The sequence below is a fragment of the Poecilia latipinna genome, unplaced genomic scaffold (genome assembly GCF_001443285.1).
Source record: "Poecilia latipinna isolate Pla-1442-1.1 unplaced genomic scaffold, P_latipinna-1.0 Scaffold2971, whole genome shotgun sequence".
NCBI classification, from domain to species: domain Eukaryota; kingdom Metazoa; phylum Chordata; class Actinopteri; order Cyprinodontiformes; family Poeciliidae; genus Poecilia; species Poecilia latipinna.
In genome coordinates, this window is record NW_015115587.1 from 54316 (window position 1) to 65243 (window position 10928).

Genomic DNA, 10928 nt, shown 5'->3' on the forward strand with positions numbered 1-10928 from the left:
CATGTTCTGGGTTTCATTTGCACATTTAACACCAAAACCTGCTCTCGGCTGGCACAGAAAACCTGTCTATTACATAAACCGTATGATATTTGGACATTGCTTCAGTGTTTGAACAGAGAAGTGTGGCAGAAAAAGATTAGTCCGACTCGTTCAGAGTGAAGAAACAAATTTTTTTATCCAGTGTGTGTAAATATATGGTTTTCATTAAACCCAAATGCACTTAAAAATTCTTGTATACCAATAAAGAAATAGTTTGCTAGCATAATTTGAAAATAAAATGACCTAAGTAGTGCATCAATTAGTTAAACTTTCCTTTAAAATGTGACACGAGAAACAGTTGTGGCGTGGTTAGGGTGAAGGGAACGTGTGTGTCATCAGTACTGGCAGCATCATTCAGCAAAACGATGCAGGAAAAAGTAAAAAAGGACTAAATGTTCCACATGTTTGGGGCTGAAGACGGTGCGAGCAAGAGTCTGCTTCGGTCTGCTGCATTGAAGACAGAAGAAGAAGAAGAAGAAGAAGAAGAAGAAGAAGAAGAAGAAGCTGGCTTCACAGCTTCGGCGTGTCGGTGGGAGCCAGCGGAGCTCTGCGTCTCTGGAACCGAGGAGGTAAATTCCCATCACCGTCACCTCCTGCAACAGCGAATATCAAAGAGGTTTTTTAGATTCAGACCTTGTTGAAAAATGTCATTAATTCACTCTAGTTTCCTATGAAATAAACGATTAAATTCAAAGATCTGTTTTTGCCCTCAGTCCAGCTAAATAAAATGGGTTAAGAGTCAAAAATATTTTTTTTTATGAATAACAGGAAGTCTGCCATAATTTTTAAAGAACAACCCTTCTGTTACATTTTTTTATTTTTTTCTCTACATTTTCTTATATGGTATGTTGATATTTGCACATCATTTCCACCTAATAAGAAAAAAAATCTAAATATAGATTATTGGTACTTTTACTGTCACTATGTTTGGAAATTAAATATAAGTGTTGCACAAAAAAACCTAAATGAAAAATAGATAAAATATGCAATCTGAAAAAAGACAATGGAACGCTGACTTAAAAAAAAGTAGTTAATTTGTTAGATGCAACAACAGCAATGCAGCACAAGCAATTTTCTGTTATCGATCACAAATCTGGCAACAAAAGCAGCAAATAAAATAAGCGTACAGTAGTAAAATTACTCACATCCGCCCAACTTTCACATTTTGTCACGCTACAGCCAATAGGAAATTTTGCTGGACGATAAATTATCCCATAAGTTATTGCAATAAATGATAATATCGTTGTTTTGAGACCATTTTGAGGTAATATAATGGTGACTGCAATGACTGTCATGATCTATGGTGGTTGAATGGTGAGGAAGGACGCAGGCAGACCCAGGATGAAGTGATGAATGATTTAATGAAAGTCCAACAGAGGCGGCACAGGGCAACCGACTGGTTGGACACGACGAGGATCCGACAACAGACAAAGACAACAGGTGGGACTAAATACACTGGGAGGGTAATCAAAGAAACGAGACACAGCTGGGAACAATCAACAGGGAAGACAGAGACTCACAGGGGGACAGGCTAATAATGGTTGAATTATGAGCCATTATTTATTTATTTTGAGAAAAACCTCAAAATAAATACATAGAAAACACATATCACAACAATGACACATTATTAAAGATCAATAAACTTTAAATTCTAATAAACATTTAATACTGGAACTGGTGAAAAAAAAGATATCCAAAAAGGGCGTAGATGAGACCAAAACACCAGATTGAAGACTTTTGTCGTCCAGTTTTTGGTAGAAAGAGAAAAACGATAAATCATGAAAGTGGAAACTATTGAGCTCATGTTAATTTATCATGCGATTAATTGATTAGTTGCTTATTGGGACAGGGCTAGGAGTGAATGCTTTTGTAACTCTGTGTTTCTGGGATGTTTCTAAGAATGAACTGCGTTCTCGTAAAAACATAAAATAAAATTGTGACATAAAATTCTCTAAACCTAAACTAACCCAGAGGTGCAACACGACTGCTGTCCGTATTGAGAACAGGAATGTTATATTTTGGTTTGATGGACCAAAATGCTTTTTAGCTGCTTCACAGCTGTCCTGCAACCCAAGCCGAACTCTGACCTCCTCCACCCCTCCATGAAATGTGATCCTCCACCTATGATTGGATTGGACCAGTGCTGCCACGGCGACGGGAGGAGCGGCATGCCATGGCTGGAGAGGGCAGATAAGCAGGCTGAAAGCTGAACGGTGGGTACACCGGATTAATAGCATGGCACTGGATTTTTTCTTTTTTTTTCTTTTTACATCCCCTGAATTTACAAGCTGTAATCCCTAAAAAGAACAGCTGCTTTGAGCCGGACGTCACAGCCGCTCTGCAGCCAGACCAGACCCACAGATCATCTAGCAGAACGGTTCGGACTGACGGCACGATGTGTTCATAACTGTAAAAACAGTTTTCACTAACAAGTCTGAACCAGTTTCACTCTGTTATTGCTCCAAAACATGACTGTGCTCTTTATTTATGGCAGCTAAAACAAACCGACTGACATGGAGGATAGTTTAGTCTTAAAATTTGATTTGGAAATGGGAAAATAATCCAGACAGCCCCACAGCTGAGAAGGCAAGCAGCCTTTTTTATTATGTATCGCTAAGTTGCTCATTTCAGAAATGAGTGCCAACTTACAGCTGGAGTTACACTGACTGAGTAAAAAAATAAGAGTAACAGCAACATGCCTTATTTATGTTGCGTATGTTTGCATTATGTACGTTTTTTGGGGGTAAAAAACCCATTTGAGACATTGCATACATCATCCTGGATGTTTTTTACAGCTCTTTCCTTCTATGTTTTAAATTTTTTATTTACATTGAAGATTTTGTTTTGTAACTGCAACTATATCTGTATTCTACTCGACATAGATTTTCAGGATTTTTTATTTTTGCAAAGCTCATTCTGTTTTGTGCATTGAACTTATTGGAGAAACAGGAACAAAAAATAAGGCATATTTGTGTTTTTTTTTACTGCATGTAAGGTCATTTTTTTAAATTAAATATAACAAAAAGGTTGTTGCTTCAACAATCATGAATGCTGTGGTTGTTCTTGCTTCCTATTTTTATGTTTTTAATAACTCTTGTATTTCTTCTTTTGTTTGCATTTTGACACAAAGGTTTCAAACACAAGTTTTATTGTTAGGATCTTATGTAACACAAAACAGCTAAATGTGTTTTTCAGTGCCATGTGTTTGTTTAGTCCCTTTTACTCCGATACCTCAAAGTAAAACCAATCAGAAAAAAGTGCATCCAGAGTTCTGCTATGTGTAATTTAATCTCAATATAGTGACAAGAAGAAATTTACTGTTGAGAGAAAAAAGAATCTCCTGCAAGCTGTCAGAGATGGGAGGGGAAAGAAGGTGTTTGAGACAAAAGTTCAACTCTAGATTACATGCTAAATGCCAAAAACACCAATAATATAAGGAACTATGTTGGAGCTGCGAACGACTTCAGATGGAAGGGAAGCCGGAGGACAACAACCCTAAAGAGACTTGAAAGTTCACAAATTATTTATGCTATTTTGCAAAGAAGAATGGCCAAAAACGTTGAGTGTTGGGTTTGAAAACCTGGTAGAGACATTTTCCAGAGCATCCGCGGCTGATATAGCGGTGAAGGTTGCTTCTACGAGGCGTCTCAGTGGGCTGAACGCTTCTGTGTCTACCATTTCCACCCCCTTTCATAAATACTTGCTGTTGGTCTTTCACAAGAAAATCCCAATACAGTAAATTGAAGTTTGTCTCTACTACGGGACAAAATGCTTTTAAAAAATGCATATCTGAGTCTATCTATATGTACTGACAAGGTTTTTTCCTAAACATTAGATGTGTTTGTGACTGATTGCTGATATTAATTCAACCATATTAAGCCTTAAATTGTTAATTAAGGCCAGATGAATAAGAATCATTATGAGTTATCACATGAGGCTGTGATTTTCTGTCCTTTTTATCACTATTATGTTAGTAAGAACTGTGCACTGCAAGTCAACCCTGCACACGAGGCCCCCATGCGCCCCAATCCAGCCAAGTGAGGTACTTACATGTAGCTTAAGTGGTGACCCAGTGTGTTAGCTCCAGCACCCTGCCTCTCTACCTTAAATAATCTTTCTCACTGCCATAGTCCATTAAGGAGCCCGCCACATCAGCAAAGTCCTCCAGGACCAGGCTAGTGGAATCCTCACCAGATGGCATCTCCAGGTCTGTGGCCCAGGGGCGGTGATAGGGACTGTCCTCAGTGGACACATTGCTTGTCCTTGGTCCCTGTTGGTCAGCTTGGAGGGCCTGAGACGGTCCGGGGTGGGACGACTGGTAGGCTGGATCTAGGTCTTGGCTGTGTTGCTCTTTGCCGTCGCTGCCACTGCCGCCGTCGCTGCCCTGCGAGGAGGGCGCCAGGACGTGGTAGAGGCTCGGCAGGCGGATGTCCAGTAGCACGCCGCTCTTTATGTAGAGCTTGTTGTTGAGGTTGTAGAGCTTTTCGGAAATGTCGTAGCCGAGCATGACGGAGAAGAGGTCGGCAATGTAGCAGTCCTTCGATATCAGCGTGTAGAGACGGCGGCGACTCCACGAGATGTAGCGGGAGTCTTCTTCTGCCGTCAGCGTCACCTACGGAGAATTCAAAGAACAACCAGGTTTGTGCCTTGTTGGTAATATTGTCTCCCTGAAATGAGTAATAGTGTAAATATGAAGTGGTCTGTGTGTTAGATCTCATACCTGGAACTTTCCTTCTTCATTTGGTCTGAGAGACTCCCACTCAGGGGAGTCAAGGAACTGGTGCGGGTGAATGTAATGCAGGAACTGACCCTCCAAAGACACATTGATCCTGTAAGTGAGAATAAGAGAGATAAAAATGGTAAATGGACTGTACTTGTATAGTGCTTTATCAATCCAGAGGACCCCCAAGGCACTTTACCCATTCACCCATTCACATGCTGATGGTGGTAAGCTACTTGATGGTAGCAAGGCAGCCAGACAGAAGGCTGCCATGCACCGTCACCACTGGATCCTCTGACCACCACCAGCGGGCAACGCAGACAAAACGTCTTGCCCAAGGACACAACGACCGAGGCAGACGGAGTGGCAAACGAACTGACAACAAAGAATTGAATGCAGGACAAACTACCACCACCACTGCCAAAATCATCAGGTGATAAACAGGGTAGAGGATAAATATGATACTGAAAACAGAGGGAGGTAGGGGACTCCCCAGACTCACTGGGCCTTGCGAGAACAAATGTTACAATTGCCATCCGACTGTCTATTAATTGTGATTCCCCTCGGTCTGGGCCTGGAGGTTGCTGGTTCAGAAAGAAGATACAATAGACTCCCACCTATTTGCAGATTTCTCTGTGGAGAGCTACTCTGAACCATTTGCAGAAAATCTGTCTATTCACTAATTTTTTTACACCACATATTCTATTGGAAGCTGGAATACCTAGGAGCAATAGTACGTGACATACTTTGACTGGCATTTGCAAAGCAACCAAGACAGGGACACCATTCATGGTCATTGCCAATGACTGGCTGTAACCTCAAGAGTGGAGACAAGGAAGATGGTGGCGGTTTTTAGAGGAAGCCTCAAGCCTTCACAGATTTAAACTATTTGCAGCCAGTTGTGGTACATAATCCCTGTGAATACCAGTGGTCCACTACGAACATCCCTCTGCATTTAGACACTTGGTGAGACCAAGACATTTCCAAGAATGAAGGATTGTCAATTTAGCCACTCCTGGTTCTTCTTTGGGACGTCCAAGGACCCCCAAATGTTGGTTCTTATAGGCACCTTTATCAGATCACCTTCTTCTGATGTGGAGGAGCAGAGCGTCTTCTCTAAGTGGGCCAAATGTATTGCCACAAACAAATAGTTTGTTATTTAAGGTTATTTCAGATGTTTGCCATTTTACAGCCACAGAACTGCAAGAAACTCAGACCCAACCCATGGAGGGAATATTCCACCATTTCCTGCTTCTCCTGGGGCCTTCACACTCAGCTTCAACTGGCTCCAGTGAATGCTAAAGGTCAGAGGTTGAACATACCGGCAGAACCACACCACTTGCCAAAAGTGAAGAAGGAACTCTGAGGATCCCAGAAAGGGACACTTGCCTCAACACAACCAACAACCATAACAAACAGAATCATGAATGAAGATTAAAATGTGTGAGATGATCCAGTTTAATTAACTGAATATGATCAAGAGAAGATATGTGGCTTATGCTTAACCTCTGCGCCGCCACAGCACCCCTGGAACGTGTTTCTTTACATAATCCAAGAAATATGCTGTATAATGTTGAGTATAATGTATAATGAGTAGAGTGGCACAGTCAGATGAGATTCAGTTTAAACTTTTTGCAAATTACGAAAACGACAACATCTGGCACAAAGAATCACCTCTCATCCCTCTAAGTACTTTCCTGTGGGAAGCAAAGAGGAGGCGCCAAGATGGTTTAATAAGGGATGAGTAAAAAGAAGAACAGATTGGCAAATCTGAGAGAGACTTGCTTCGTTCATCATATTAAACGATCGTTCAAACGTTTTAAGGAAAAGTATTTTACTCTTTTAGTGTGGTCCAATAAATGTAGACCACAACCAGGTTGATGCTAACATGGGAACTGTAGGTTGTTCAAAGAACGCGGAGGACTAGCACTTCTATATATCATATATAGATATCATAGATATTAGCCCCCCACTGACTTTGTGTGTATGTGCTTTGATGAAATTATACTAATCACTAAACATGTTCTTTAACTCCAGGTTGAAACTACAAAAGACATTTATTTCAAATAATGTAAGATGTTGTTCCCCTTGGGCTGCACTTGGTGTATTGTGGGCAAATCTGTTTTTCTCAAAGAGTCACAAATTATTTGCAGATGATGCCTTCATTGACATGTTTTAACTTGTTTTATATTGCAGTTAAATCAACTATGAGACTGATGCTTAATAAAGAATACCAGAGCAACACAAAACAATTGCCAGCAGTAATACTGTCACATTGAAAAGCAACTTGTGTAACATTTCGCCACTTCCGTGACAGTAACTCTTCAGATATTTGTTTGTTTTTCCAAAGTTGTCTCAGACTCTCAGCGCTCTCAGTTTCATGGCCAACATTTAATTCAAGGTAAGGAGAGCTGTCTGCTTCCACTCTCCTGTTGCACATAGAAAAGATAAAACTGAATCACTGTCAGATTGCACTGGGACCCACACTGATGAGTCACGGACAGAAATAATCTGTTTACGACATTTTTCTTCTGTAGCTTCCACAGATCCAACGCAGCTCCGCTTTGAGGATGTTTGGATGAAGAGAACACATTTCCTGTGAGGGTCAAAAGCTGCCAAGAGTCTGCAAGAGTCAGAACTTTGACGTCTAATTTTAGCAAAGCTGCTGATAGTAACCTAATATTAGACTTTGTTGTTTAAACATGTAGGGGGGAAAAAAACAGAGAGAACCCTCTCTGGCAACTTGACTTCATGGAGAAAAAGATTATCTAAAAAAAAAGGGATAAACTTAAAAAAAATATTTATTTAAAAATTTCAAGAGAAATACAAAATCATAATTTTGAAAGCTGAGGAGGGCCTTCAGCAGAAAATAATAACCTCGACTTTTAAAGCACACAATCTGTTTCAAAACCAATTCTTTATGAATTATGAAAGAAAGTTGTCAATATGGACCAAATAGAAAAACACAAAGTATGTTTGTGGTTTTTATAGCCAGAAATAGCTCAAAACCAATAAAGTCACTTTATCAAAGTTTCTCTAAATCATTAAATTGTGAAATTTTTCTTAAAAGTGTCAGTACACCACATGAGCAAGACAAATATCTCCGTTCTGGGAAAAAAAACTAAGAGTGTGAAACAAATACAGCACTTTGAAAGTCAGATATAATGGAAGGGACACTATGAAAGACATACATGGAAATAGTAGTAGCCCCTCCCGAATCGCCATTTTATATTTATGTCCAAGCACATTTTCTTTTGATAAACTACGATATTTACAAATGTAATATGAGTTTTGCCAGCAGAGGGCGCTCGGCGTCGTATGCACCAGTTGCTTAAGCTCTGGCCGCCAGAAGAAGCTCGCCAGCGCTTGGCGTAGAAGCGTAAAGAGGACACACCTAGTAGCTCCTACAACCTGCTCTTTTGTAGGTAAGCTGGGCGGTAAATTGTATATAGATGACAGTTAATAGTAGTGATGTCTCATAAGTACTTTGCCACAGAACAGAGGTAAAGCTAACGAGTGAAATCACACGTTTTAGCATTTGTGAACGTGCAGTGTGGTGAAAATGGCGGACTCGTGGTCCGCGGCGGTGGCAGAGCCTTTAAAAGTTTTTGTGAGCTAAAATGTGTGACTGTGACCTAGCTTAAATGGAGTAAATGTCATGTCCCGAGGTGTTTGTGTAAAACCGAACTGCTGAGCTAAATGTAAAACCAAAAGGAGCATCAGGCTAGGAAGGATATGGAGCTTGGTCTGTACCTGTGCTAGTTCAATTATCCGGTTGCCATTAAAGCCTGTATTCTCCATACAGATATTTTTGGTTTAGGGCTGCACTATATATTTACTATTTATTTTTCTGGTTATCAGAACATGTATAAATTACTTTGTGTTCATTTCATTAAGATGGAATATAATCAGAAACTGTTAGACATTTATTTAAAATCGATATAATTTAAAATACAATTTATAAAATTATTTTTTTTTTTTAATACAGACTAAGAACAGTTGTAAAAATCTCTATAAAACTACCAGTAATCAGAATTAATTATATTTGTTCATGCAGTAAAATGCATTTTGGTGATTTAGTCGGTTAATGAAAGTGATGTATGTGGAAATAACACATGTAGAAATGTAGGTGGAGACAATGCAACTGGTTATAAGAAGAGCTGTTTACTACTGTTTGATCATTGGGGTTTACAGTACAAATGTATTGTGTAGCAATGCTTGATGGAGCAACTTGCTGTTTCTCTGGTTTGCAGTTTATTCAAAAATTAAATAATGCTGCACCAGAAATAAGTTGGCCCATCATTTTCAGCAGTATCACTGTAACACAAACTGCGATTCCATTTACCGAAATAAATACGCAATTTGACATTTTGAAAATAAATTTGCTTAATGGAAACATGGCAAATTTGAAAAGACTTTTGTTTTGGTGCTAGGATTAGTTTTTTTTTTTTTTGTTTTTTTCCGGAACAAATTTGGTTTATTTTGCAAAAATTCAACGGAAAACCTTTTGGGTTTTTTTTTGCATCACACGATCACCAACTAGGGCAACATCCGCTGGTGTTGCTGCTGTGCATGTTGACGACAGGAAGTAGCTGGAGGATGATGGTGTTGCATGTTTTTTAACGGTGTGAAAAAAAAGCTTATCCACGTGTGGATTTTAACGCCGCAACTGCGAAATTGTGCTTTATTTCCGTCATTACCTGAATATCAATAAAGTCTTGCGCGCATTTGTAATGGAAACGCAGCTACGCTAGCCATGTCGTTTGGATTGTCTAGATGAATTTGGCTTCGCTTGCCACCTCAAAACGCACTGCCCACCTCCCAGACAGCAGAAAGGAGAGCTGGTCGATGTAGGTCTTGCCCTCCAGGGCGTACGTCTCCCCGGCCTTCAACTCCACTGCCTTGTTTTCGAACGCCTTGGCGACTTCGTTGAACACCTGGACGGGCACGCCCAGCGGCAGGTAGACGGCATGGTAGAGGGAGGTCAGCTCCTCGCCACGGAGGCCCTCCTGCTGGAGCCGGTAGAGGAGGTGGCAGATCTGCAGCAGGGCGGCCGCCAGCAGCAGCAGGTTCCAGGAGAAGACGTCCGGGCCGCACATGGTCAGCCAGCCCCACAGGGTGAGAAACAGGAAGGCGGGCGACAGGAAGCCGAAGATGAAGAGGGCGCCGAAGGCCCCGCTGCCTCCCATGTAGCCCAGAAACATAATGGTGTTGCCCAGATGGTAGATGGCCCCCTCGGTGTTGTTGCTCCAGCCGCCGCACACCGGCGGAGAGAACAAGGCGTCCCACAGGGTCGAGTTGTCCGCGCTCATGTTTGCAGTTTCGTTCGGTTGGACGCTCAAAACAAATGACGGAACGGTGACTGAAATAACTTCCTAGACGCTCAGAGTCTGGAGAGCTACAAGCTGCAGTGTTTGGGTACAAATAAACAGCTGATTCCGAGTATAAATATATTTATATAAAAAAAAGTTTGTTCCCGTGCCGTGCAGTGGAAAAATTCTTCAATGTGAAGAAGTTCTCACGGCTCTGTTTGCTCCAGAAACACAGCTGGAATGGGTCTGTCCTTCTCCTCCTCCTCCTCTCATCGCGAGTCCCCTTCCTCTGTCCTCTGCCCTCGTCTTCTCTTCCCCGCCTGTTGCTCAGTGCCACCGGCCCACACTGAGGGGCCAACAGATGGAGAAGAAGGGATAAGGGAGGGGACGCCGACAGGCCCCTAAAAGGATAACCATGTTTGGAATTGAAACCCAAGGAGGAGAGTGAAGGGACAGAAAGCAGGCCCGCTCCTTAACATAACAGAAGAGAGACATAAGAGAGAGAGACAGGGAGAGGAAGCACGGGGTGAGAGATGGGCTACATGACAAGAAACAGGCAGGAAGAAACAAAATGTCACACACCTAAAGTTCAGTTTTCTCCAAACTCAGTGAGTCCAGTCCAGTCCACCCCCAGGTCCGTGTCTTCATGGGGGGAGCAATGAGTATTTAGAGGCACAGAAATAAACGGAACCGCAGGGGAGGTCAAGTTTCAGGTGTAACAGCCGCTAACGCCACCGCCGCTCCGACTGGGGAAGTCTCCGCTCACAACTCCATCACGATGTCTCAGCTACGACGGCGCATTGGAGAGAATTTCTGCCAAGAGACTCCGAAATCTTCTAGAAAAACTTGGACATTTC

The 10928-nt window shown here is 41.6% G+C and overlaps 1 protein-coding gene across 2 annotated transcripts; it reads right to left on the reverse strand.

Moving 5' to 3' along the window:
- Positions 1-156: 156 nt before the first annotated feature.
- popdc2 (popeye domain cAMP effector 2) lies at positions 157-10875 on the reverse strand. 2 transcript variants are annotated; one of them, XM_015022284.1, is made up of 4 exons: positions 9578-10875; positions 4760-4868; positions 4231-4651; positions 157-632 (listed from the first exon to the last, which is right to left on the reverse strand). In XM_015022284.1, exons 1-4 carry the CDS (start codon positions 10069-10071, stop codon positions 550-552), a joined length of 1107 nt encoding a protein of 368 aa, XP_014877770.1. In that variant the 5' UTR covers positions 10072-10875; the 3' UTR covers positions 157-549. The 2 variants fall into 2 exon arrangements, with proteins under 2 accessions (XP_014877770.1, XP_014877769.1); XM_015022283.1 differs by having other exon boundaries at positions 543-632; positions 4090-4651; positions 9578-10874.
- Positions 10876-10928: the final 53 nt, after the last annotated feature.